Source organism: Neopsephotus bourkii, unplaced genomic scaffold, assembly GCF_033783945.1.
Source record: "Neopsephotus bourkii isolate Nb327-2 ecotype Australia unplaced genomic scaffold, CSIRO-AGI_Nbou_v1 NB_1507, whole genome shotgun sequence".
NCBI lineage: Eukaryota > Metazoa > Chordata > Aves > Psittaciformes > Psittacidae > Neopsephotus > Neopsephotus bourkii.
Window position 1 is genome coordinate 223,792 of NW_026901983.1, and position 26,872 is coordinate 250,663.

The window sequence follows — 26,872 nt, forward strand, 5'->3', positions numbered from 1 at the left end:
ATGCACCCCTGCCTTACCTTACGAGCCACCCACTCGACCTCCAGAGCCGCAGCCGCCGGGCGCTGACCCGACGGGCCGAACAGGAGCCGTACCCTCACGCCGCCCCTCGGCCGCCGCCGAGCGGGGCTGCCGCTGCCCGGCTGCGCTCCGCACACCGACAACTCGCTCCCGGCCGCGCTACCCCGCAGGCCCCTGCCACCGGACGAAGCCCTTTAACGCGACCAGGCCTAGACTTTCGGCGCTGGCCCATACCCGACCGGAACAGCCACCATACCGCCGGAAGGCGCGCTCCTCTTTCCTCTCCCCGCCACCCAACTGCTCTCCCGCGGTTCCGTCCTCCTGCCACGACCCGACAGGCCCAATCTGCAGACAGCACTGCTCCGGCCTCCGCCGCTCCATTTCCTTCTCCTCTGGCCCTGACAATCCGGGCTCGTAGCCCTCGGGGGCCGCAAGCAGCCTCTCCGCCAGGAGGAACCAAAGCTCAGCTGAGGAGCGTTTCCAGCCGGGGCCGCTTCCCATCCGGCCCGACCTTTCCGCTGCGGAGGAAGCTGCCGGACGGAGGGCTCGAGGAGGCGCGGGGCCACGCCGCGGGGCCAGAGCCATGGTGGGAGCTGGAGCGGCTGGGTGGGGAAGGACGGCAGCCATGGGGCGGGACGGGGAAGGGGTGAAGGTGTCCCAGCTGGCTCCGCCGCCCTGCGCTGAGGGTGCCGCCGCCGGGCCTTGGCTTCCTCGTGCTCTTCCGCGTGTCGCAGCGGCGCCGGGTCTCAGCGAGGGTGCGGCATCAGCTCGGCCGCCTGGTCTTTGCTCACCGCGCTGCGTTGTGCCCACAGCCGCAGAACGAGTACATCGAGCTGCACCGCAAGCGGTATGGGTACCGCCTGGACTACCACGAGAAGAGGAGGAAGAAGGAGGGCCGCGAGGCTCACGAGCGGTCCCGGAAGGCCAAGAAGATGATCGGGCTGAAGGCCAAGCTCTACCACAAACAGCGGCATGCCGAGAAGATACAGATGAAGAAAACGTGAGTACCAACCTCTCTGGCGTCTTCCAGGCATCCTGGCACTTGAAGGATGAGGCGGGACAGTAATATCCTAACTAAGAACTTGTACCTGTTACTTGGTATATTTTTAAATGGTGCTCAGGTTGTAGGAGAGAGTGGGTTTTGCCACAGTGAAGATATTTGGTTTCCACTCTCGTCAGTGAATGTTAACAGTTCTGCTCCTACAAGCATTCTTTAAGATAGGTGTTAAACAGCAATAGCACTGACTAATGTAGCTAAGACAAAAATATGAATGCAGTTACTTGGGGGGGGTTATATCAAGTGCTGGATATTACTGTAGCAATAGGCAACAGGCATTTTTTTAGCAGTGTTAATACAAAACATACAGTAACATGGACAGTATTTGATCAGAACACAAGACTTGTCTTACAGGATGAACTACAGTATCAGGCATAGATAAACAGCTGCATTTTCCTGAAAAATTTCTGTTATTAGAAACTGAAATTTAAGCTATTAGCAATATTAATTATTTCTAATGAGCTCAGTAATTATCCACCATGTTGCTTTCCTAGTTTTCCAAGTGTAGACAGTAATTTTCTTCTGCTATTTGTAAAGATGTTGGATTTGTTAACTAGTTTGTGCATCTTCTCCCCCCCTGCCCAAATGGCCTCAAAATGAACAAAACACAACTCCTTCTACACACATACATACCTCAGATTTGCAAGCATTGCTATCCAATCTGAGGAGCAATTTGTTATTTTTTGTCAGAGAGGAAGGCTGCAGTCTCTCAAAGTACTTGGCTGCTTGCTTTAAGTGATTCAGAAATTCCTTTATAAAACGCATATATTGTGTTTCAGTCTTAACGGGAATTGACAAGGCTTCTGTGCACTGTGCAGCCTGTCAGTTGTTGCATTACATGAAATTACTAGCTTACCATGAAAAGAATTTAGGATTATTCCTGAAGTATACATATGCACTTCTTTACAAATGTCTCTTGAAATTTTCAGCTGGCACAAGCTAAGTTTATATCTAAAAATAAGTGGGGTTTTTTCCCTATTTTTAATACTGTTTTTCTTTCATTGCAGCATTAAAATGCATGAAAAGAGAAATGCAAAGAAAAAGAATGATGAAAAAACACCTAAAGGAGCTGTACCAGCATACCTGCTGGACAGAGAGGGCCAATCCCGGGCTAAGGTTCTATCTAACATGATCAAACAGAAAAGAAAAGAAAAAGCCGTAAGTAACTGTATTAAAATTCAGATACTTATAATTACTTGTGACAGTGACCACTTTGAGTGGCTGATACTCAGGTGACGTACAGCTTATAAGAAATGTCTAATTAAAACCTGAAACATTGAGCAACTGAGAAATAAGAGTATGCAGTATCACAACATTAATAACTTTAAATGCTGATTAAAGTGAGTTGGCTATGAGTTGTATAAGAAGTCTGGTCTACCACTACGCTTTAGGGAAATTTTTATTCTTTGGTTGTCCCTTCATTTAGCAACGTAAGACTGTTGACTGTTCTAGGGGAAATGGGAAGTTCCTGTCCCAAAGGTCCGTGCACAAGGAGAAACTGAAGTTTTAAAAGTGATTCGTACAGGAAAGAGAAAGAAGAAGGCCTGGAAGAGAATGGTCACAAAAGTTTGCTTTGTTGGAGATGGCTTTACCAGGAAGCCTCCTAAATATGAGCGATTCATTCGACCAATGGTAATGTCCTTGAGCCTTAAAGCATGTTTAATTCTTTGACTTACTGCTTTGAGTTCTTATGGGAGGAAGCTTACTTCTATGATAATGCACTTGATTACTGTTGATGTAGAACACTTCTGTTAGTTCCCTTGAAGAAATCTAAACTTCTAATAACCTGAAGGTAGGGAGATGCCCCCTTCAGCCACAGCCTGTGCTGAAATACCTCTGCTCGTACTCCCCTAACTCAGGTGATGCCAGTAAGTTAAAGCTGCAAGCTCTCAAATTAGCACAGAAGTCCATTAACAAAGGCGCACTGAATAGCTTTTAAAGTTGGAGGCTTCTTTTTCAAGCTGCTATGGTTCTGTCAGCTGTAAAAGCCGTCTCTCTTCTAGGATTCCAGAGCTCCTTCTGTTTGGCTTGTTAAGTGAGCTTGAAGCACAGCAATTATTCTTGTACTATGACTAAAAATGGTTATCTGAAAATATATGTGGATAACTTTATCTTGTTAGTGATCCAGTTTTTCAGTAAATCTGGTCTTGCATAGTAAGCAGACAGCATTCTGTGCACTAAATTGTTTCATTCTTACCAGTATCTCAAAACATAGGAAACTCAGAATATAATGCTGGAATTAAACTAGATTAGTCATGAGGGCTTAAAACTAATACTATCTCATTCTAACATTCCTTACACAACAGGGCTTACGCTTCAAGAAGGCGCATGTGACGCATCCTGAACTTAAAGCTACTTTTTGCCTACCTATCCTTGGTGTAAAAAAGAACCCTTCTTCTCCTTTGTATACCACACTTGGTGTAATTACCAAGGGTACCGTCATTGAGGTGAACGTGAGTGAGTTGGGCCTCGTGACACAAGGGGGCAAAGTTATATGGGGTAAGTACTTTTGTATGTTTTTAGGTCTTTGATGCCTGATGTATCATTGAGCCCACAGCCTATAGTCATAAGGTCTTTGCTAGGTGTTAGGTTTGGGCTGTAGCTGAAACAACTGCTATGCAGCTCTAAAAATGCAGGCTTTAAGTGTTACTCTTAGGCTTTCCAGTCACACTTTCAAATTAAGGGAAGTTCAGAATAAATATTCAACTTGTTTGCCTGTGTCTCACACTAAGCAACGCTGCAAGTGTATAAAGATGTAACCTTGTAACTATGAACAATTATAATGTTTTCAATGGAAGTTCCAGGTAGAAGCATATTCATAGGACCAGACTGTGAAGGGTCAACAGAGAGGTTGACTTGGACAGTAGCAGAACCTGTGTTGGTTTCCCCACCCCATTTACCCAGAACTCTAAATGATCCATTCATAAAAAACAGCCTGAATAAAATATTTTGGGAACCTAAGTTTGCAGCTCAGCGAAGATGAGATTTAGCTTTCAAAATGCATTTCAGGTTTGTAACAGGAATTCCCTTAAAAGAGACATGTGGACTGAACTTGCAAACATAGACATTTAATTCCCTTTTCTCTCCAGGGAAATATGCACAGGTAACAAACAATCCAGAAAACGATGGCTGCATTAATGCAGTTCTACTTGTTTAAGTTGTACTTGATACCAAACATTGGACATGAGCTCCTGCAAAAATCAGTGGAGTTTCAACAAGTTTGCAAGATCCCTGGAACCTTCAACCATTCAAGAATGTTGACCCCCACAGGCTGGTAAAGAACTTAAAGATGCCAGAAACAACTGCTCGAGTTTTTGTATTTAGTATGTTTGTTCAGCTGAATGATGTCCAAATAAAAGGATGCAATTTTCATGTTTTGCTAATGTCGTATGGGTTTGATCTGAACTTTAGTGGTGGTTTTACAGTAGCAGTTTCCTGGCTTAGATATATTGTATAAGTTCTTAATTCAGCTTACATTTCTAGTGGTAGGAAACACAACCACTGTCTCACATGATGTCCTACTGTAATAGCTGAAGGTACAGAAGAATATATTAACTTTTACTCTGCTTCTGGGAAACCGGAAGAGCTGGAAGAATGCAGCTAGAATCTTCCTGCAGACTGACATCAGAAATTAAATGCTCAGTTTGATACTTGCCTTTACAGAAGCATGGGCTATTTCGTACTCCATCATGACCTCAACATCTTTCTCCTCTCTGCCTCCATGGCTGCATTAATGGAAAGAATAAGGGCTGGAGAGTTCAGGACTGTAGTTCTAGGCAAGAGGAGAACAGTGTCGTAAGTTTAAATATATCAAGTTGGGTTTTTAAGATGTGAAATTTGAGAAAGGCATGACAGCCCTGATCCTACTTGCAGCTATTTTGGTGGCTTTAAGAAATATTCAAGAAAAACTAAAGATCACAAGCATCAACTGATCAATATATGTTTAGCTTCTGTCTTTGAAATACAAGAAACAAAAGCTGCTTCTAAACTGGAAGCTTTTGGTGATGTAACTGCATCAATAATATTCCTGTCAACAATTTGGTAGCAGACAAATTCAGCAGAATCTATGACTACATATAAACATACTTGCCTACTTACACTCCAACTCTTAAATAGTACTTCATGCCAAGGAGCTTTTTAACACAAATTCCACATCAAATTAAAGCCTTATAATCTTTCTCTAGTTTATGAGGGCACTCCAACCTCTTAATATTGTAAGAAGGAAACTTTCAAACAAAACCTTCAAGATACTTCAGAGGCCAGAATGTGAATACATTGGCATTGGGGATTTTTGTATTAACATGAGTTCAAGGTTAGAGGTGGTCACACTTGCAATAAGTAAATTGAGGGGCAGATTATAGAATCACAGAGTAGTTAAGACTGGAAGGAATCTTAAAAAATGGTGTAGTGCAAGTCACCTACTTAAAGCAGAGTCTGCTGCAGCAGGGTGTCGGGGCCATATCCAGTCAGGTTTTGAGTATCTCCAGGAATGAGGACTCCGCCACTTCTCTGATCTTTTCAACATGATCCAGTGTACGACCGCTTTTGCAGTTTAAGACATTTTATGTTTAAATAAAATCTATATTCTAGGTTGTCCTGTATATGGGCACCACCAAGAGTCTTGGTCCACCGTCTTTATACTCCACACCACCTCCTCTCCCCGGCCTGGTATTTGCACACAAAGGTCAATCCTCCCGAGCTTTCTCTTTGCCAGTCTGAACAATTGCAGCTCTCAGCCTCCTGTTTGACACATACTCCAATCTCCTAATCATCTTCATGATGTTTCAGATCTCAGATAATGTTTCAAATTTCAAACTCTGGCCAGCAAGTCAAGCTAGGTGCTTTTGAACCAGCTTTCTTCTCTTACACTATGATAGAGGCAGTACTTCAGCTATACCTCACCACCTTCTCCTCTTAACAGGCAATTCTGTTAGTTTTAACAAGTTACCCTAGCATATACTTAATAACTTGCTATGATTTTTATTCCTTTGTAGTGACAAGAGATTTTAAACTAAGAGAAGGTTGCAAGCCAGTAAGTCATTTGCTTGGAGAGAGGGCATTTGTCAAAACGTAAGCCTTCACTGAAGTTCTTGTTACTTCAGCCTTTACTGCACATTAACAAGTCACATGAACAGAATACCTTCATTTTGTACAGCTGTCTCAAGGACATTACTCCATTTGTGCTATAAATATGCCAGTTGTTGGCTGAATAAACATTGTTGCACTTACGACATCTTAATCTACCATGCTGTGGGAGTGCATTAACAGCATTTCTAGTTGGCTTGTATATAGCAAACTACCTTAACAACTGCTGTTTATGTCATCTTGCATAGCTGGTATAAACAGCAGAACATACACTGTAAACTTCAGAACAGCCTATTCTACAGCTTTTATTAAAAAAAAAAAGTGATCCATAAGCTAACTAGGTACAGGGAATCGTTTTAATTGATAGAATACATTTCAGTTAATAATCTTTTGAGCTTTTAAAGCTCCTTGGTAGCAGACAGATTGCAAAATCATGGCCATTCTAAGAAAACTGAACCACTTCAAAACAAGTCTCCTGTACAGCAGAAAGGACTGATACTATAAACCAAGCGAAAAGTAATCACAAAATATAAGTTTAATTACTACTTCAAACATTTCAAAAGCTGCCAAGACAGTACTAAAGAAAAGGGAAAACTGACAGTAACAAGATTTCAGTACAATACTCCAGAATAGTTATACAGCTTTCTTAAGATTCATAAACAGCATATCACTAGTTTAGAAAACATCTACTATCACCTGGAAGTGTATCCTTTTGGAAAGTTTCATAATGATCGCTTAAAGCAGAGAAGCTGCAACTTGGGCCTACCTGTTGCTATGTTTAACTAAGTAGCATTCATGACATGGTAAATGATCAATTTGAGTACTGACTTCTGCAAATGATGTTGTATAAGGAACAAAACAAAGGTCAGACTTAATTTGAAATTACTTAAGTACTTTTGAAATAAGACATGTATACGCTTCCACATAAAGGGCTACGAAACATGAGAACAGCGAACAAGAACCCTACATGAAATGAAAACAGACCAAAAGATAGTAACAAGAAAAGCAAATCCTGTTAATAAGCAGTAAAAGACATTTGAAAAAACTCTTGGATTCAAATCCACACCATTTACCATTTAAGTTCAAGGCTGAAGTCACAAATTAATATTCTTTAAACTCTATTCCTAGGCTAAATAAAGCTCAAAAATAATCCTCCTTGCTTTCACTGTACACATGTAGTTCCACAGCATGTTGTAATAGCATTTGGTACAAACTTGTATAAAATTGGTGTTTTAATCATTGGTTGCTGGTGCAATAAGATCTTAAATTCTGTGAGTTTGATGGTAGCAAGACAGTTAATGGATCAAAGAAAGAAATCGTCCAAGCCTAAAAAACAATTTTTCCCCAAGGTAACGTGCTTGTCAGTACAGTGGTCAGGTATGTTCCCTTGTATTAATGGAACAAATTATACACTGTTAAACTACTGTTCCAATGAGACAGTCAATACAGCAATAAAAACTGTTATTTAAAGTCAGTATTCTGATTTTGCTACTGTATTTACTGCATGATTGATGCCAGAGAAGTTGTTATAAACCGCACCATTTAGTTCAAAGTATGGTTGCAACCACAGTTAGAACATCCAGTTTTCAAGACTGTACTAGTTACGTAAATTGCTAATTGCACCCAACTGCCTACATTCTGTATGTGACAGTCTGGCCATCAGCTACAATTTCAGGTACCCCAGATCTAGACAGATACCTACTCAAGAGTATACCTGGAGATGTGAATTTAAGTTCATTACTTAAAACTGACTCACTGAAATGCGATCAGAAAGCTAATTGCTCCTAGTAGAAACCAAGACTGACCTAACCTAATGATCCTGTTGTAATATTTGTGTATTCAAGATGCAAATATCTTAAAGAAAGATACCTGAAAATAGGCTACAACTTTGCCGTGAAAAGTAAAAGCCAGGTGAGTGACATTACCTTCTCATGAAGAGTTTTCCAACCTCAGAGAATACAAGCAATGAATATGTATATCAAGAGTACCTAGGAGTAATTGAAATAACTAGGACTCATGTTTCATAAACAAAAGAATCCTTAACTTTTTGAAAGTGGATACATTTGTAATTGAACTATTTGGCAGATCTATCTTTAGTGAAGTTCCCTCTAAAAATGGACAATAAGTCACAATACACTGTATACAACCACACTTTAAGCCACCAGCCCTCACAACCGACAAATTCTTCACAATGCAATAGATTTGCTTTCTAGCCACCTTCTGTTCAGTTTTTGGTTTTATGTTTGGTTTTTTGTTTGTGGGGTTTCATTGGGTTTTTTTTTTCTTTAATGCAATACATATTGGCAGTAAAAGAAAAGCCATACAACAGAACTTTTGTGTGTTTTATAGAAAATGCTGGATTAATTTTAGAAATAATTAAGGTTCACTTGAATATGTTTACAATCATGAAAGATCTTGAACATTTATCAGTCACTGGCTTCATAAGGAATACCTGTATGTATATTTATCAGTCACTGGCTTCATAAGGAATACCTGTATGTACATAAGGAATACCTGTATGAACATTTATCAGTCACTGGCTTCATAAGGAATACCTGTATGTACATGTTACAGCTACATGCAATAGTTAAAGAAACCCAGATTTAACTCGTGCACCCCCTGAATCTACAGTTTACATATTTAAAAAAAAACAACTTTTTTTTCCCCCTACAAGCTGCTCTTACCAGATTAAAAAGGGGCACACTACTTCATCAGCTGAAAGAAATAGTATGAATCTATCTTATACAGTTAAAATATCTTATAAATACAGTTAAAGTGTGTAAGCATAAAAACTAAAACCAGATTCTTGGATTAGATTCAGAGGGATAACAGTTAAGACAGCATTGCAACTATTCAAGTGAACCCTGTATTCTTAAGTCCTGAACAGCAATTTCTAGAGACTTCTGGTTTTGAGATACTCTGGGAGACTAGTTCACCCCCTTAGAAAAGACATACAGCGGGACAAATAGTGGTGTGATTTCCTGTTCTTATTGAAAGAAAAACTTTGCCAGCTAAGTAGTAAACTTACTCTAGGTGTGACAAAGTTAAATACATGGCTTGCCAGGAGAATCTCTCAAGGGGAACATGCATGAAAAGCCTGTTTATATTTTTGTTTGCTTACAGCAAAGTTTGGTTGCTGCTTTTAAGGAAAGCTGTGCACTGAAAAGCTACCATTTCAGGGATTATACCCGAGTTAGAAAAAGGAAGTGGGAATCAGAAGTATTCAGAAGCAATCTTCTGCTAACTCCTGAAGGCATAGAAGTATGGCAAGCCAGCATTTGCTGAAACACTCACCAATATTCACACCAATGAATGTCACAACCACCTGATATGCCGGTGTTCACAGAAGTCATACTTGGCAAACAGTATTTTAATTGTTATCCCACAGGACCAGCCAACTATTTGGAAAACAAAACACTGCTTCCATTCAGACAAAAAAAGAGATCAAAAATTGTCATACTCTTTCTGTAATGTAACCAGCATTCAAGTATCCACTCAACACATGCAGATAGTTAGGAAGGTAATGTATGTACTGTATGCCTATACTCCACACACTGAAAAAAGTCTCAGACTTACTCAGATACTTGCTTTGGAACCTACCAGTAATTTACTGTGTAGGCATCTCTTAATCCCCAAGTGAGAAAAATTCATTATCAGACACTGTGCTGACCCTTCTCTACTGACACAGCTGTTTCAAGCAATTCTCACAAAAGACACATGCTGCTTATGTTGTTTTTATCTACTGAATTTTACCTTATGTAATTTTGAGACCTAGATTTACAGAATATTTTTTTTTCAATCTCATGTGAGAAAGTCTATGGGGAGGGAACAAGCAGCAAGGAAGGATTTTCTTTTTCTGCTTCCCCCAGAGTAGAAAACAGTTACTTACAACATAACAAATGGTAGACTGATCTCTGGCCTCGTGGAATTTAGGGAACCTCAACAGGGCCAGGATTTCAGGCTACATTTTTTCTTCCACGACTACCACCTTAAATAAGACAACTGTTCCCTTTGCTAGCACAACTGTATTCAGCATGTATCCTTTATGAAAGGAGGAGACGGGCTGTTTACTTCCATAACCTGAAGCTCAATGTCTAGTACTTAAAAAGTCAAGAAAACTTCATGAAAGTTGATAAATCCCCAAAAGACATCCAACCCAGAATTTTAAACATGTGTCCCATGTCCCATATGGTTTAGTTAAGCCCTAGTGTTTTACACAAAACAACAACTTTCTTATAAATAGATGACAACCAGTATTTCGTTTCTAAAGTGGCTTTCCTTTTTTCTTGGGCGGACCTTTGTAGCTTTTCACCTTTCTTCGCAAGCTTCTCCGATCTACAACAGGTACCTCAATTTCTGCTTCCTCAGAGCTGCTGTCAGCAGCCCGCTCTGCTCCTGTCTGCATGTACTGATCCGTCTGCTCAGCAGTCTCTTCTGACTGCTCTTCCAGCTGGGTCTTCTGTGCTTCCTGTCCAGAAGGCTGCTGAAAAGAAACCCCATCAAGTTCAACCATTATCAAAGAACTCTGACTCAGGGCAACAGGGGCCTCCTGTGAGTTGTGCCCTGCTTCCTCATTTTGATCTTCCAATGAGGAAGCTGTTTTGGGAGAGACATTTTCAGAAACAGACTCTTCTACTGCTTCAATTACCATGGAGTTGGGCAGGCCACTGTCAGGGGGCTCTTCCTTTGATGCTGAAGCAGCTGCATTTTCAGTGGCAGCCTTTTCAGGTTCTTGCTGTTCTTCAGTGTCCTCTTTCAATGTGCTTTCTTCAGTCAGCATTTCTGAATCACCCACAGTTGCTCCCTGTTTTCAAATTTGAATTATTCAAAGGATTATTCAGGTACAATAAAAACATTCTGAAATTAATCCCCAGGTGTGGGTGGGAAGGCAGTTTTTATTTTGCACATACACAATTATCATTTTGGTAGTATGTAATAATCTGCCTTTGCACTATAAGCAAAACCCAATAAAATATTTTTCTAGAAGGGTATTTTACCATTAATTGCTTGCACACTTCGGGGTGGAATTACTAGACAAAATAAGGATGTGGCTTTTCACTCATATCTAACTAATATTTTAGTAAGAAAGCTGTTTCATTACTGTCAAGGCAAACTGGAGCAACATATCCTTCTTTTTGGTATCACATGGATATTTGACCCACTTCTGCATACCAAAACAGAAATGTTAGTCTATTCTGTTCAAAGATTCACATCATCTGATCTAATAATTACTTTTTCCGAGAATTTCATATGATGGTGGGGGCTATTCTGAAAGAAAAATGACTTCACATTTTGTTTCAATTCTCTCACCTTCTCTGATATAGTGTCTTCTGAGGGTTTTGCTGCAGACTCAAGCATTAACGGAACAAACAGCATTAAGGGTTCTTCTTGACTCTCGGACTGCAATTTTGATTCACTACTTCGAACTTCATTTGCTGTTTCCTCTTCAATCACAGTAAAAGTCTTACAAGTTTCTTCCGTTATTTCACCATTTAGAGGCTCTGATAGAGTTTCCTAAAAAAACAAACAAACAAAAAACCCAAAAAAACCCCCAAACAAATATATGTGTACAAAGAAGGCAGAGTTTAGAGCAGAGTAGCTAATGTAACAGCTTATTAACCTGGTGGTGTCACCTGCACTAAATTTCTAACCATAGTTTACAGCATTAGGAGCCAAGACAAGCAGTTTTTAAGCATCCCACAAGCATACCTTCTGCAGTCACTCCTTGAACCCAATATAGTGTAAGATTCACTTTCTCATCCATCAGAAAGAATATGCCCTAGAGGCATCACTAGGCACAAAGGGTACTTAGATTTAAATTCAAGCTGTTAACAAGGTGCAGATAAAAGCTGCATTTCAACAGCAAAGGAGGTGAGCTCTATATGAAGAAGAGCCAACAGTAGTAACCAAAGCATACCAGCTATTGGCTTTTTCAAAGACATTTTTTTTTATATTTTTTTTTTAATAAATCAGAAATACTGGATCAGATCTTGACCTTATTCCAGTTCTCTGGAATATGCAAGCAGGAAAGAATCAATTCAGAAATTACCTTGGTAGACAAGCTAGAAATTCACCTTATGAGGATCCTATGCAATTTTTCAAAATAAATATAATGGAATATTCCTTAAAATTAATTCCATATTAGCCTCAGTTTCTCAGCTATCTTTCTCAACGTAACATCGATATGAAAATCAAGGAGTTGACAGTCACGTGGATCAAGGCAGCAAGGGCCATATTTAACAGAAACTGTAGCTGTATTGCAAACTTATCTGCTATCACTATGACATCCAAGCTCACCTCCTCCTCACTCCGCTTCTCAGGGTTTGATAAATGTAGTTCTGCTTCTGATAAAGACTGGCCCTCATTTTCATCAGTCTTTTCCTCATTCTTCTCAACAGTATTCTCCTCAGACACTTCTACTAAACCTTCAGAGCTTTCAGATGTGTGGGCAGGAGGTTCCAGCCTGCAGGAGGTATTAAGATACAGCCTTTAGTCTTCTATATTAATACATAATTTTAGTGACCTCAGCAGGGAAATTCTTTCATGGCCAATGATGAAACGCTGTTATGACATGCTTGCCATTCAAAATAAGAGTCCAGAAAACTAAATGCATCTAAAAATGACCAACTCATTAGGGAAAAAAAAACCCACCAGCAACTAGGAAAAATTGCTTTGGCAATTAAAAAATGAAGACATCTATCTCATGTCTGCGAATAAGATGAAAGTCAGAAATTTGTTTGTTAAAGTTAGAAAGCAGTAATCAACTGCGTATTTAGAAGCCACAAAGGGGTGAGAAAGAAAGCAAATTCTCCCACCCCCACTGTAGAAATAATTTAAAATTATGGAGTTATAAAAGCAAATATGTTTGTATAATCATTGAATATTAGAAAGAGCATGACCAGAAAAGAATTTAAGGCAATAAATACATCATGTCTGAAGATTTAACGAGCCAGAAACTGAATTAGCAAATAGCTAAAGATGAAGCTCTGATGCACATGATAGGTAGTAATACCATCTCAACATAAAACTTACATTTAATATTACATACAAGCAATAGACTTGCAGGAGGCTACTTTACCACTTCATAGTAAAGGCAGTATTGGAGGGTTTTATCCCAGATGTCAGTCTTGAGATGAAGGCACTTTACAGGAGAAAGTTCCTGACATAAAACCCTACTGTATTTGCTAACATGCATTAAAGAAAAGAACCAAGCTGATATCCTGCCTTGTTGCCATCAGGATTTCCCTTAGATCTGCTCATAAACACAATGTTACACATCTTACTCAAAGGAGCTGGGGCACCTCATTGGCTTCATTTTGCAAGTCCCAAAATACTAACAAACAATCCAAATATCAGCTAGCAAAATAGTAGTAATAGGACAAAGGATTTTTCAGCCTGTGGAAGCATCAAACCATGCCATTTGACCTGTCTGAACCAGCTTTGGGCAGCACACTGACAAGTGTAGGACAGCAGCGCTGTACCTCTGCAGATCCACAGAGGAATTCAAACACAGAAATTAGGCTGTATCTAGCTGAAGACAACTTCACACAAAAAAACCCACCTAAAGCCACAACTACTTTTAGTTGAAGAAGCCTAAGTGAACAAGTTCAAGGGATTTCCTAGAAAATAATCAGGTTATCTTCAGTTCTTCAAAAGAGGCTTTTAGGGTTGAGGTCAGGTTGTTTTTTCTTTTTTGGAAGTGAACAACAAAGGCAGAAAGACACACACAGTGAGGATAACAATACATGTCTATGAAGAGAATATACTCACACAGGAAAGAAGCAGTAATTTATTTACAATAGCCACAGTTCTGCTTTCTGAAAGACATCACAAATTAGTACTTCAGGCCCTGTCTTGTGTGAATTGTTGCATGCAAGCAGTACAATTCTTCACATCCCCAGCTAACCATATCGCACAGGATAACTGGAGATGACTTCCCCACTACCGTAGTGTAAGTTTGAATTTGATGGTTTTAAAAATCAGAATTTGTGTAAAAGGGCTTTACTTTGAAGACAGGTGGCTTCCTGTAACTTTTGTTACTAAGTGACAAGCAGTAACCAGCTCCCAGACTAAACAGTTGGGCATGCCTCCAAAGATCAGACATAGCACTTTGGATACCTGTTCAGTTATCACAAGAAACTATGCTGCATGAATACAGATGTTTTTACCTTCATGCATACCCTCAACCTTCACCGTTTTCTTATTAGGTCCAGTATTTGCTGAGCCTTCAGACATACAGTTTGGTCCAATCACTGTTCAGGTAGTATCTCAATTTTCTTTCCCACATCATGCTTTATTTTTAGTTATTTTAAAATCAAGCAAGGACAGTAAGAAGGAGAAATGTTAAGTAGTCCACTGTGAGACACTGATGTAGCTTATGATGGCCCAAGCAACAAAGTAAGAAATCAGTAAAATACAGGCTTCTCTACCTGCTTTCTGACACAAAAGCATTTTCCTCGTTTCCTTGGGAAGTTCCAGATTCCTGTCTTGTCTTTCCTATCTTGGGACGTTTTAAATGACTGGTTCGTGTTCGAATGGAACCAGGAGCTGTGCTAGGGTCTTAGGAAGAAAAAGAAAAACAGCAAACAAAAAAACACCAAAATAAAACACCAAAATAGATGCTAGTGAACAAATGCAGTCTAAGATCTGCATACAATTCTTTCCCCCCAAGTACTTCATTAAAGCTGAGCGCAAGCAGAACAGCATTTCATTGCAGTACTTCTTTTCTGAATACACATGCCTAGTATCTTTACCAAGACTCATACCAAGTTTATCCAAAGTCCTCTGAAAGGTTTGAGTTGAGCCCCAGAGCCTTGGAGGAAGGTATGTTTTTATACATTTTGCAGATGATTATGTGGAGAGTGAAAGCAGTAAAAGAGCCTGCTAACCTATTAATCCACAGTAATCATAATACTGATAATCAAGGTTATTTTTACCTTCTGATGTGCTTGCATGGACATCTGTTGATTCTTTACCTTTTTGAAATTCAGCCTGTGAAGAAAAAAAAAAAAAAAAAAAAAGAAGATAATGTTACTCCAAAACTTTCTGAACTGATAGAAATATCTTCATCTCCCTATCTGTGGTAACATTTTTCTAAAGTAGTAGTAAAGTAGTAAAGATCCTATGGAAGAACAGCTACAAGCTTTTGTAACTTAAAATACTTACATGTATTTATTTTATCTCAAGAGATTTTTTTTTTAATTGTTTTTATTTTAAGGATGATTATTTTTTCTGCATTTTATTTCTGGCCTCAACACAGAAGTTAAGACTCCAGAGTAACATGCCATTATAAACAATGATGCCAAACTTTTTTTCCTAACCATTCTATTTATAGCAGATGCCCAGGTAATTAAATGCTAGAAGTCTTTTTTTTTTTTGTTTCCCCTTTCAGTATAAACGCAAGGGCATGCACTACAGTATTTGACAAAGTATAGCAGGGAAGTTTAATTTTTACATTTGTATTCTATTTTTTACTGTGGCATACAACAGAATACAGCAGCTCATATATAAATAAAGAACAAACAGCAAAACCAAAACCACAACAAACCAAACAGAAAAACAACCTACAGAACTGGGTGAATCAGCAGTACTGCAGGTTATATGCATAGCCAGCACAAGATGCTGTTTATTTCAGAGTTCCCTCTCCCTAGAGCTTTTTTGCCTCTTGTTCTTTCCCACCATCTCAATGCTTCTATCTTTTTCCTGCAAGTAGCTGAGGACTCAGTGGTCAAGCACCTCATACTGTGAAGTGGACACAAGCTTCACACATTTACATAATGATATGCACATTGCTCTCAGCTGCTGGAAGTAGTCTAGAACTGGCAACAATCAGCACCCATAATGCTGCTGCATTTCCAGCCTCACTTCCAGTACCACCCAAAGAGGCCAGCAGGAAGCTGCCATATCTACATTCTGCTGCCTGAAGTAGTTTCAAGTGGGTTTTAAATACATAAGAATTTGTAGATTAATGACAAGTTATTCTAGCATCAAACCACATAAAATAGGAAGCACTAAGTAAAGAGTGGAAATGAAAGTTGGAGAATAGAGTATTTTTTCCTGGTGCATAAGAAAGTGGGGTATTTTTTGTTTGGTGGTCCAACAGTTTTCAAAGCATTGCAGAACTGCTGGTAGACAGTGCAGATGCCAACAAGAGAGCTGTCAGCAATTCTACCAAATTATGAGGAGTTGAAGCACTTTGGGATCTACCTTCTTTCTCTTCTGGAAGAAGGTAGAGACAGGGGTAGCGTTCCTAACTCACAGCAACAAAATTCCTAAGAACTACTGTTCTGCTGACTTCTCCAAGCGTATCAGTTATCTATAACCAAAACATGCATGTTTGTCCTGCCTTTGGCTGGGATAGCACTAATTTTCTTCCCAGCAGCTGGTGCAGTGCTGTGTTTTGGCTTTAGTCCAAGAAGAATGCTGATAACACACCAATGTTTCAGTTCTTGTTAAGCAGTGCTTACCCTAATCAAGGACTTTTTGGTCTCTCATGTTCTGCCAGTGAGGAGGGGCACAGGAAGCCGGGAGGAAGCACAGACAGGACACCTGACCCAAACTAGCCAAAGGGGTATTCCATACTACAGCACATCATGCCCAGTATATAAATGGAGGGAGGTGCTACCCAGAAGGGCAGATTCCTGCTCGGGTCAAGCTGGATATCACTCAGCAGCTGGTTAGTAATTGTATCATGCATCATTTGTGTTTATTTGGGCTTTTATTCCCTTTCTTCTTTTAGTCTTATATTTTCTTCATTATTTCCCTTATGATTATTAGTATTATATTATACTTTAGTTATTAAAACTGTTCTTATCTCAACCCGTGGGTTTTACATTCTTTCAGTTCTCCTTACCATCCCACCCAGGGTGGAAGGGAAGAGGGGGTGAGCAAGTGGCTGCATGGTGCCGAGTTACCAGCTGGGCTTAAACCACAACATGATCAGACTGGCAAAATGACCTAAAACATTATTAGAATCCAAATCAAAAAGTCAGTAATGATGTTCAAGACACTGTTACAAAAGACAGACAACTAAGAGTTGTTTCTTCTGGTCATTTAGAAAGACTAAAAACACCACTACTTTGCTGTCAGTTTTGCTTTGGGAAATACTAATTTTCTCAACTAGGAAAAGTGACATTGGACTTACATTTAAAATCTGAAGTTTAGATATTAATTAGCTGGGAATATTGATACAGGCATTATTTCCTATTTTTAATTAAAGCATTGACATCTACAGGAGCATACTCATGTCAGTACCACAGACAGTCTTAAAGCACACAAATTATTTGCAAGGAAATTCTGTGTGGCCTCACAACACAAATGAGTTAGAGGAACAGCTTCATTATATTCAAAAAGATACAAACATAGTCATGACCACAGATCTATCTGTAGCTGAAATCTGATTGATATTTCAAATAAGTAGAATAAAAAAATATCAATATGTAGAAAAAAAGCTGCATTCTTCCTATATGGACAATATTTAACTCTGAATGCCAACCAAACACTTCCCATTATATCGAAATGTGATGCAAATATGCACTTTTATGAACACTTTTCTTCATCCTCTCTACTCTTGAGAATGACTCTATACTTCCAATAGCCTTTCTAGACAGTTAAATCTCAGAGCTAGTTGAAGTACTCTCCCTTCTCTTAGCTGCTAGCAAACAGTTCAAATTACAGACCCTGACAGTTGTGGCACAGACCTTCTACATTCATGAGGACACGCCATTACTGGAAATGTTGGGGAAAAAAAACAACAAAACAAAACAAACACGCAAACCACAAACCCAAACCCCCCCAAAAAACCCAATCCAGTATTTTTTAACCCCACCAGTGTTAAATCAATGGGAAACATAACATCCACCAAAAAAAAAGTAACAAAATAATCTGTATTTTATATAGTGTACTTGAACCAATTAGAGGCAGACAAAAGCATTTCTCTGGTTTTTAGTAATAACGTAATCAAGGAAAAAAAATAGGTAATAGTCTGTGTACCTACACTTAACTGTGTTTGTAGCTCAGTATTCTGTCCACCTGCTTCAGACACTGCTGCAGACTCCAGAAAACGAAACTTTGCTTGGCAGCTCTTTTCTATCTGTGAAGCCTCTGCTGTTGAGATTTGAAAGAGGAAATGGGAAACAGAAAATTATAGTACCTTTACAGATCAATTAACCATTGCAAACACAATGTAATAGACCTCAGGACACGGTAAAAAAAAAAACCCAACAAACACCAACAAAAAACTCCGATCTTTCTCCTAGTTTCCATGGGCAGTGTTCTCAGAATTCACTGTTGTTCTTGTAGTGTTTGTTCAACATTTGCAATATTTCTCAGAAAAATTTGCCAGAAAACAAATCAAAGCATCCATACCTGCAAATCGGAGCCTTTCCCTTTGCACTATAGTTGCAACACATGTTCTCTGGAACCAATATCCTGGTCCATTCACTTCATAAAGAAGGCTTTCATCCGAAGGGTACTTCTCAAGATACTGCTTACAAGCTAAACAAATATAAGAAAACCCTCTCTATTATATATACTTGACTGTACTTCAGTTTTTAAAGTTTATCTGAAATAAACAATTTGCAATCTTCCATCATACACAAGCCAACAAAGAAAGAACTGTTCAACAAAACAGGGGGATCTGAAGTCAGGGATTGGATTAGATGATCTTTGAAGGCCCCTTCCAACCCAAACTATTCTGTGATTCGATGAAATAAACATAATATTGTTTTACCCCACTCATCGTTCTCAGTAAATCCTTTCTTCACATTTAAACACTATTATTATCCTAAACTCCAGACAGAAATGCCTCTTCTCTAAGCATCCACTTCAGAGTTTTACAACTTTACTGGTCACTGCCCATGCCAACCACAAGACCCAGCCAAGAATGGAATGGAGCTCTTTGACACGTAAGTCAAGTGAATTTTGTCACCCCATATTATTATAGGCACTCATGAAAAGCATTGTTTGGGAATGTACACATGTTCTTATTGCACGGTTTATCAGCTACTCACTCTTCACTGCTGAAATTTTTTCTTCCCTGCTGTCCCTCCATCTTTTTTCTCTCAAATACACATATTAAACATACACGTGGAGAGGCACGCTTTAACATTTTTCTGTAGCAGCTACCAGGAAACCTACCATTTTTGTTGTGGTTTAAGCCCAGCTAGTGACTCAGAACCATGCAGCTCCTTGCTCATTCCCCCCACTTCTTCCCTACCACCCCTGCTCCTGGAAGGATGGGGAAGAGAATCAAAGGAATGTAAATCCCATGGGTTGAGAAAAGAACAGCCCAGTAACTAAGGTATAACACAAAACCACTACTGCTACCACCAATAATAATAAGGGAAATAACAAGAGGAGAGAATATAAAACTAAAAGGGGTAAAGAAAAAGAAAATAAACACACATGATGCACATCACAATTGCTCACCACCCACTGACTGACACCCAGCCTGACCCGAGCAGTGATCTGGGTGTTCCAGGTAACTGCCCACCATTTCTATACTGGGTATGACTGGGCATGATGTGCTGTGGCACAGAATACCCCTTTGGCTAGTTTGGGTCAGGTGTCCTTGTCTCTGCTTCCTCCTAGCTTCCCGTCCTCCTTGGCAGAGCATGAGACTCAGAAAGTCCTTGGTCAGAGTACACATTACTTAGCAATAATTGAAAACATCTGTGTTATCAGTGCTGTTCCCAGGCTGAAAATCAAAACCACAGCACTGCAGCAGCTACTAAGAAGGAGAAAAATGACTGCTACTGCTGAACCCAGGACGATTTTTCTCTCAACTCAGCAGTGATGCATAATCTCAGTGGACAAGATCCCTGCCATATCATTCCTTGAATAGGGAAATGGATTAGTCACTAATTTCTGCGCAGTACAGTTTGCTGATTTAAGCCTAACAGGCCTAGTCAGATCTGACAACAGACAGCAGTACCTGAAAAAGCAGAAAATTTCCAGTGGCTGAGGCAGTCAGATGAAAATGTTCGCAGAACGAAGACTGGCAGATGGCCTAAGAATAGGACTAGCCTTGAGAAACAGGACAAAGAATCATGGTCCTTGCCTGAACACAGTCCCAGCTGACATTGTTTCCAGAACTGTGTATCACTTCCTAGGTGACACAGCCCTCTTGGATCACTAATGGAAAAGCCATGTTTCCCTTGTACATTAGAACTGGTATATTATCTTATACCCAAGTTAAAATATAGCCTAGTATGTACATTTGACCATAAAGTTCTGAGAGAGCATGAATTAAGTGGGCAGAACATTTAATACAGAAACTGAGGATGAAGCCACAAACATGGAACTTGGATGACAGCACTCATTTGGACATGTAAAGAAAGCACAAAGATCAAAAGAATAAAGAGCTTGCCTGTGTACATGAAGGATGACAGCGGGTATCGTAGGCCAAGACATTTTTCAGTGAAGGAATTCACAAAGTCTTCCAAAATCATTAGCCCAGAATCTCTCTCACGATGTCTAGGTCTTACAAATGCTGTGTCTAGCACTGGCAGCTTATAATCCTTACCACAATGAGAGCTACAAATACTTCCTGAAATAACAAGAGGGTTAAAAATATCCACTGGCATGCTGCAGCATGGATTTCAGCATATTCAAATACAGACTGTCATAATTTATAAAAATTATATCAAACTATATAATTGTTAGTCATATAAAATGATAAAAATCTATATCTTTCCTTAAAAGTAAGTAATTGCTATCAGCCATTTATTGGTTCTTTTGGCAAGCTTCATAGTTTTGCCAAGATACATCAATAGATTAATATGCTAGAAAAAGTCTGTAGTACCAGAAAAGAATAGCAGGGGAAAGGCTCACTTTGTAAATATAACTATACAATTCCATAGGAAAACTACTAAAAATGAAGCTGACAGACAGAGGAGGGAAAAGGAGACAAAATTATTGAATTTATGTAGATCAAGACAAATACGAAGATCATAATTCAGCTCTGAAACAGTAATTCCAACTTTTTTAATAAAAATAATCCTAGAACACTACACTGAAATTCTCCCATAAACAACACATTATCGATAATTAAAAAAAGATGAATCAGACTGTCATTACACAGAGGCACTTCAGTATCAGAGGATTCAAAGGGTAGCTATGGACTCAGTGGTGACAAAGGGATGACACATAACATCAGTAAGATAGCCCATCAACTATTCAATCCATTTTCAGGACCTCATTTGCCCTTTCCTCTAACAAGGCCAAAGAGAAACATACAGTTGTCTATAAAACATAGTTAAGTCTTTGCAACTTTGTACTTTTGGGGCCAATGGACAAACCTATCCGCCTTTTTCAAGCAACAATAATGTGGGCAGAGACGTTACATTCCTTGGGCACCTTTTGGAATACCAGTCAAGCTCCGCCACTCTTCCTTCACCATCTGATTCCAGAGCTGTCTTTCTCCATGTAGACTACTCATTTGCAGAACACAGTACACTATCAAACATGGGTGAAAAATTCATAATGCCTTGAAAATTAGCCTTCAGTATTTGATAACTCAGGACAAGCAAGCCAATGAGAGGGCATTATGAGACATGTAACAAATGAGAAGACAATCAGAATATATTAGCTGGTTGCGTTCCTATCTTGATTGGCAGATCAGAACACGTCAGTGATGCAGACAGTTTACTATTTTATTTTTTAAAGTTTGCAAAGGCAGGTACTTATGTTAGATAGGGGAAGTCTCCAGCAAGCCGCTAGTACCATCATTAATCCTGAATTAGTTAATGCCCTCTAGTGGTGAAACAAAAAACACACAGATTATTTCTTCTTGATGGAAATATTGTTATTCTTCAAACTGCTGTTAATGTGCCTAACAGCTTACCCAAATACTAAATTTCACCCAGCACAAAATGAAAAACGCAAATTCCAAAATAACTGAAGGACAACCACAATGTTTTAGAAAAAACGAAAAACAACAGGAAGTCTGTAACAACAACAACAGAAATGTGACAGTTCAATTGTAATCTCTGAACGAATGCATGGGCAGAAGGAAAGGGAATCTCTTCTTGTTATCATCAGGTGTATCTGAAAATTATGCCTGTGAGCAAACTTTCTATGCTGTCATGCTATAAAATGTTTAAGTGCTAATGTGTCATGGTTTAACCCCACCCAGAAATTAAGTACCATGCAGCTGCTGCTTGCTACCACCACCCCATGTCCTGTTGGGATGGGGAGAAGAATGGGAAAAAAATAGTAAAAACCTTGGTTTGAGATAAGAACAATTTAATGGTTGAAATAAAATAAATAATATACCAGTAATGAAAAGAAAGAGAACCAAAAGAGAGGGAGAAATAAAACCTAAGGCAGACAAGTGATGCACAATACAATTGCGCACCACCTGCTGACTGGCACCCAGACTGACTCCAACAGCAGCTGGGACTTCCCTGTCACCTCCCCCCAGTTCATGTACTGAGCAGGATGCTCTATGGTACGGAATACCCTCCTCACTGGCAGAGGACGAGAGACTGAACGATCAGTGTAACAACTAAAACATCTGTGTGTTATCAGCATTCAGCATATTCTCAGACTAAATCAAAAACACAGCACTGCACCAGCTACTAGGAAGAAAATCTCTTCAGTTTGGATCTAGATCCAAAGAGAAGCTAATCCAAGCAAACCAAAAAACAAAACACCAAGCACAGCCCAAGCCAACTGCAAGCAACTGTTCTACAGAAAGAAGACAACCCCCCAAAACCCACACTTCCTGATCTCCCTAATCCACAGTCTCTAGTTTTATTTTGTATAATGTGAAGACTGCTAAAGCATGTAAGCATTTAAGCCAGAAATTTTAACATCAGAATTTTGATGATAAAAATTTTTATGTTTGTCTGAACACTTATGATTTCAGGAAAACACCAATTCATAAGGCCTGCAAGGCTTATAAAGTCTACTAAATACAATACTCTCCAAATAAGCTATCTCCTCCCCTTTAGACCCTTCAAATCCCACCATATTCAACCATTTTACCTGTAGGTTTAACAGAGTAGAACCCAATAGCCTCTCCTCCTTTCCACATGATCTTAGCATATTCATTGCTACGATGACAGAGAAATGGGATCTCATTTCTTTCCATTTCTTGCGTCCGATAGATAATTCTATTCAAAACATAGAGAACAATCCTCTCTCCAACAGACTTAACCTAAGGAAACAGAGAACATACAGAAGCGTAGTCAGATTAGTTAACACTCACATATCAAGGACCTTATTTTTCAAAGCTTTCCACGTTGCAGATGGAGTCAAGAAAAGCTGTAAGTGCTAAAGCAGGATGAAGCTCTGGGGTTTGTTTGAAAGCACAGAGATGCTTAGAAGCCATAGCAACAGGTCAAGTAAAAGGCCTACCACAGACAGAGGATATTTCTCAACTTCAGCATCACTCCTAATACAATGGGTAAAGCTGAGAGAAGTGCTGGGAGTGTGATGGTGGGGGGAATGTTCTGATTTCAACGCAAAAAAAAAAAAAGTATCTGGATTTAAGAAACATTCACCAAACACAATCATAATCATCACGATGGCTTGACTTCATGAACAAAGATTTGGGAAGGGCTTTACCCACGCTTACTACAAACGCACTGATGACTAAAAAGGCCAATGTGGGATAAGCAAATCCGGTTGCAAAAAGCACATCAGAAGGTCTCCTTGGGTGGTACAGGCAGGGCACAATTCTTCCTACGTTGTCTGTTCTCCTCGAGACTAATTCTGCATGTGTTCTCAAAGGAGACAAGAGTGTTACGTATGGTGTGTCTCAAGTCTCCCGATTGGAGGCCAAGGTGGACCACTGATGGTAGTCACTATGGCCAAGGCTAAGGTATTGTTTCAGGGAATCCTTGTATCTCTTCTTTGGGGCACCTCTCTTGAGGCAACTGGTGGCGAGTTCACCATAAAACACGATCTTGGGGAGGTGGTGATCCTTCATCCTAGAGACGTGCCCTGCCCAGCGCAGCTGCAGGTACAGCAATATGGCCTCGATACTGGTGACCCCTGCCTGTTTAAGGACAGTGACATTTGACACACAGTCAGTCCAATGGATGTTTAGAATTGTACAGAGGCAATGCTGCTGAAAGTGTTCGAGGAGTTGCAGGTGATTGTGGTAGATAACCCGTAATTCAGACCCATATAAAAGAGTAGACAATACAATGGCTCTATAGACACTGATCTTTGTACTTTTCTTCAGGTGTTTATTGCACCAGACTCTTCTATGGAGTTTTCCAAAGGCTCTATATGCCTTTGCTATTCTGTTGTCTATCTCCTTGTTGATCGTGGCATCTGAAGAAATACGCTTCCCAGACAGCTGAACTGCTGAACTGACTCAAGCTCTGACTCGCCAATGGTGATGTTGGGATGATGATAATCTTCTTGTTGTGCAGGTTGGTAGAGAACTACTGTCTTCTTCAAGCTGACTTCCAGCCCAAAAACCTTAGCTGCCTCTGCAAAGCAAGAAGTTACATGCTGCTGAGCTGCTTCTGCGTGGGCAACGAGGGTGGCATCATCGGCAAAAAGCAGTTCACGGACAAGATGATTTAGGGTCTTAGTGTGGGCCTTCAGTCACCTTAGATTGAATAGGCTACCATCAGTATGATATCAAATATAAATGCCATTTTGATTGTCGAGGTCTACCATAGCCCTTTGGAGCATCATGCTGAAGACGATTGTGAATAAAGCTGTTGTGAGAACACAACGCCTGGTTATCAGGAAGGGCTCAGAGATGCCATATCTGACTTGGCCGTGCTGATCCTCATGTAACAGAACAATGGGTAACGCTGAGAGAAGTGCTGGGAGTGTGATGGTGGGCGGAATGTTCTGATTTCAAAGCAAAAAATTTTTAGCTTTAAGGAACATTCACCAAACACAATAGCAGTACACTAGCCTCAGACTTCCCAGGCTAGCTGTTAACTGGAGTCCCACAAAGCAGGATGAGCCCCATGACATAGCAGGACTTGGCACACTCAATCACTGCCAATAGAGTGGCAGACAAAAGGACATGATGCATTCAAAAAGCTAGTTATGAGTCTGAGGTATGAAATAAGGAACTCAATATCCTTTTCTCTGTCCTGCAGGGTTCCTCTTACACATGAAATTTAAGTTCACCAGTCTGAAGGAAGAATGGAGGAACCATGCTTTCTTCCCAATGTCCACAGTCTCTGCTACCCTACCTGTAAAGGATTCAGCTTTCCTGATTTAATCACCACCCTACCATTAAGAAGCACATGGAAAACAAGGCTGATTGTCAAAACCTCTAGACTAAATTAATAAAAAAAAAAACAGAAATCAGACAAATGCCCAGATTCCATGAGCAGATATAAATTACACTCCTGGAAAAATACAGATTTCCAGTTTCAGAAAAAAAAAAAATCAACAAACAAAACCAAACAAAACCCTCAAAACTCCATGTTACATAAGTGTCAGTAATGGTAACAAAGGTCAATGATGAGCAATAAAGCAGATACCAGCAAACTCACTTTTACAAACCTCATATTGCCACTGCAAGACACCAGCTCCAGCTCACCTCTATCAACTACATTCCCAATAATATTTTTAGCTTACTAGTCTCCTGTTAAGGCCAACAGGTACTACTATTGTACAGTGCACCACCCTAAGACGTTTCAATACAGCCACATATACAGTGTTCTAAAAAGTAACGAAAACTCTTTATCATTAACATCTAAATAGCCTACATGTGAATTTACTGTATAAGAAGCACTTCTGCTTTAGACACTATCTTCACAACCAAGTTCCCTTCCCTCTACTACCTGTTCTCCTGTTCCCACTGACCTTGCTTTTGACTGACATCCAGAAATGAGCCAACTCATTTCTAAATGAAATGAAAATACGTATCTCCCACACAGTAGCTATTTGCCATTACTTTTCACTACCTTGAAAGGTAAGAATAATTACAGGGTGCATGCTGGAGCACTTTACCTGATGAAGCCCCTGTCTAGCAGAGACAGATGTTCTCACAATGTCATCAATTGACCACCACTTGTCAGCAAGATACAGGGCCACAGCTTGAAAGAAACAAGGGAAATAAAATGTTAGTGATTCTTACTATAGCAAGAAAAACACTCATGAAAGCTGCTAAACAGGAATAACACTGTAGTAACCAGGCATTACTACAGTATTGTTCAGTAACCATGAAGTATAAAATAATCATCTTCTAGCTGACACTGTATTAATGCAGCTCTTACTACCCTAACACAACAAATGTTGTTATATATACCCCCCATATGCAATACTCCCCAGTCTAAAACTCATTTGAGAACTGAGAACAATAAAACCAAATGCAGATTTCTGCAGTATGACATACAAAATCCTGTTTTTCAGACATAGGAACTATTCCTCAAGACTGTGCTCTAGCACATCCTTAGACTAGAACTTGGGCCTGCCAAGAGGAGTATCACTCGCACATGTATTTTAGTTTTGGGTTGCTAATAGATATTATTATTGAAACTCTGTAAGTTTTAGGGAGTCAGATGAATTTAAAAGGCTGTTGGCATTGTGATTAGCAATCATGAAGAATTTGCACATAGCATTAAATGGAAAGGAAACATGGAGGACTGGAAGGGAAGGGAGAAAGGGGAAAAAGCCCAAAACAAAATTTAAAAAAAAAAAAAAAAAAAAAAACCAAACCCAAAACCCATGAGATGTCACAGAACCATAGAATGCCGTGAGTTGGTAGAGACCTGAAAGATCATC

General features: G+C 39.7%; 2 protein-coding genes and 1 long non-coding RNA gene across 4 annotated transcripts in view; 1 reads left to right on the forward strand and 2 right to left on the reverse strand.

The window, feature by feature from the left end:
• The first annotated feature begins 458 nt into the window (after positions 1-458).
• NSA2 (NSA2 ribosome biogenesis factor) lies at positions 459-4,447 on the forward strand. Its single transcript, XM_061369538.1, has 6 exons — positions 459-604; positions 831-1,018; positions 2,083-2,233; positions 2,528-2,707; positions 3,382-3,574; positions 4,165-4,447. The coding sequence occupies exons 1-6, from the start codon at positions 602-604 to the stop codon at positions 4,230-4,232; spliced, it is 783 nt and encodes a 260-aa protein (XP_061225522.1). The 5' UTR covers positions 459-601; the 3' UTR covers positions 4,233-4,447.
• Positions 4,448-6,677: 2,230 nt separating this feature from the next.
• On the reverse strand, positions 6,678-9,142 carry LOC133221012 (uncharacterized). The gene is made up of 2 exons (XR_009727855.1): positions 8,733-9,142; positions 6,678-8,638 (listed from the first exon to the last, which is right to left on the reverse strand). It is a non-coding gene; the product is annotated as an uncharacterized LOC133221012 (long non-coding RNA).
• A 1,228-nt stretch (positions 9,143-10,370) lies between these two features.
• Positions 10,371-26,872, reverse strand: part of FAM169A (family with sequence similarity 169 member A) — a 35,720-nt gene continuing 19,218 nt past the window's right edge. The window contains exons 4-13 of one of the 2 annotated variants that reach the window (XM_061369541.1): positions 26,099-26,184; positions 23,150-23,321; positions 20,529-20,708; positions 18,527-18,655; positions 18,156-18,262; positions 15,097-15,151; positions 14,590-14,719; positions 12,458-12,623; positions 11,471-11,674; positions 10,371-10,964 (exon numbers count right to left, since the gene is read on the reverse strand). In XM_061369541.1, the coding sequence (XP_061225525.1) occupies positions 10,425-10,964; positions 11,471-11,674; positions 12,458-12,623; positions 14,590-14,719; positions 15,097-15,151; positions 18,156-18,262; positions 18,527-18,655; positions 20,529-20,708; positions 23,150-23,321; positions 26,099-26,184 (1,769 nt within the window). In that variant the 3' untranslated portion in view covers positions 10,371-10,424. Of the gene's footprint in view, positions 10,965-11,470; positions 11,675-12,457; positions 12,624-14,589; positions 14,720-15,096; positions 15,152-18,155; positions 18,266-18,526; positions 18,656-20,528; positions 20,709-23,149; positions 23,322-26,098; positions 26,185-26,872 lie in introns of both variants that reach the window. The other variant, XM_061369540.1, reaches the window with a different exon arrangement.

Bases quoted from the DNA above. Each gene is read 5' to 3' on its own strand.
- NSA2 (XM_061369538.1), top strand. The intron at 1,019-2,082 runs GTGAGTACCAAC...CTTTCATTGCAG, and splicing joins AAGATACAGATGAAGAAAAC to CATTAAAATGCATGAAAAGA. The intron at 3,575-4,164 runs GTAAGTACTTTT...TTTTCTCTCCAG, and splicing joins AGGGGGCAAAGTTATATGGG to GGAAATATGCACAGGTAACA.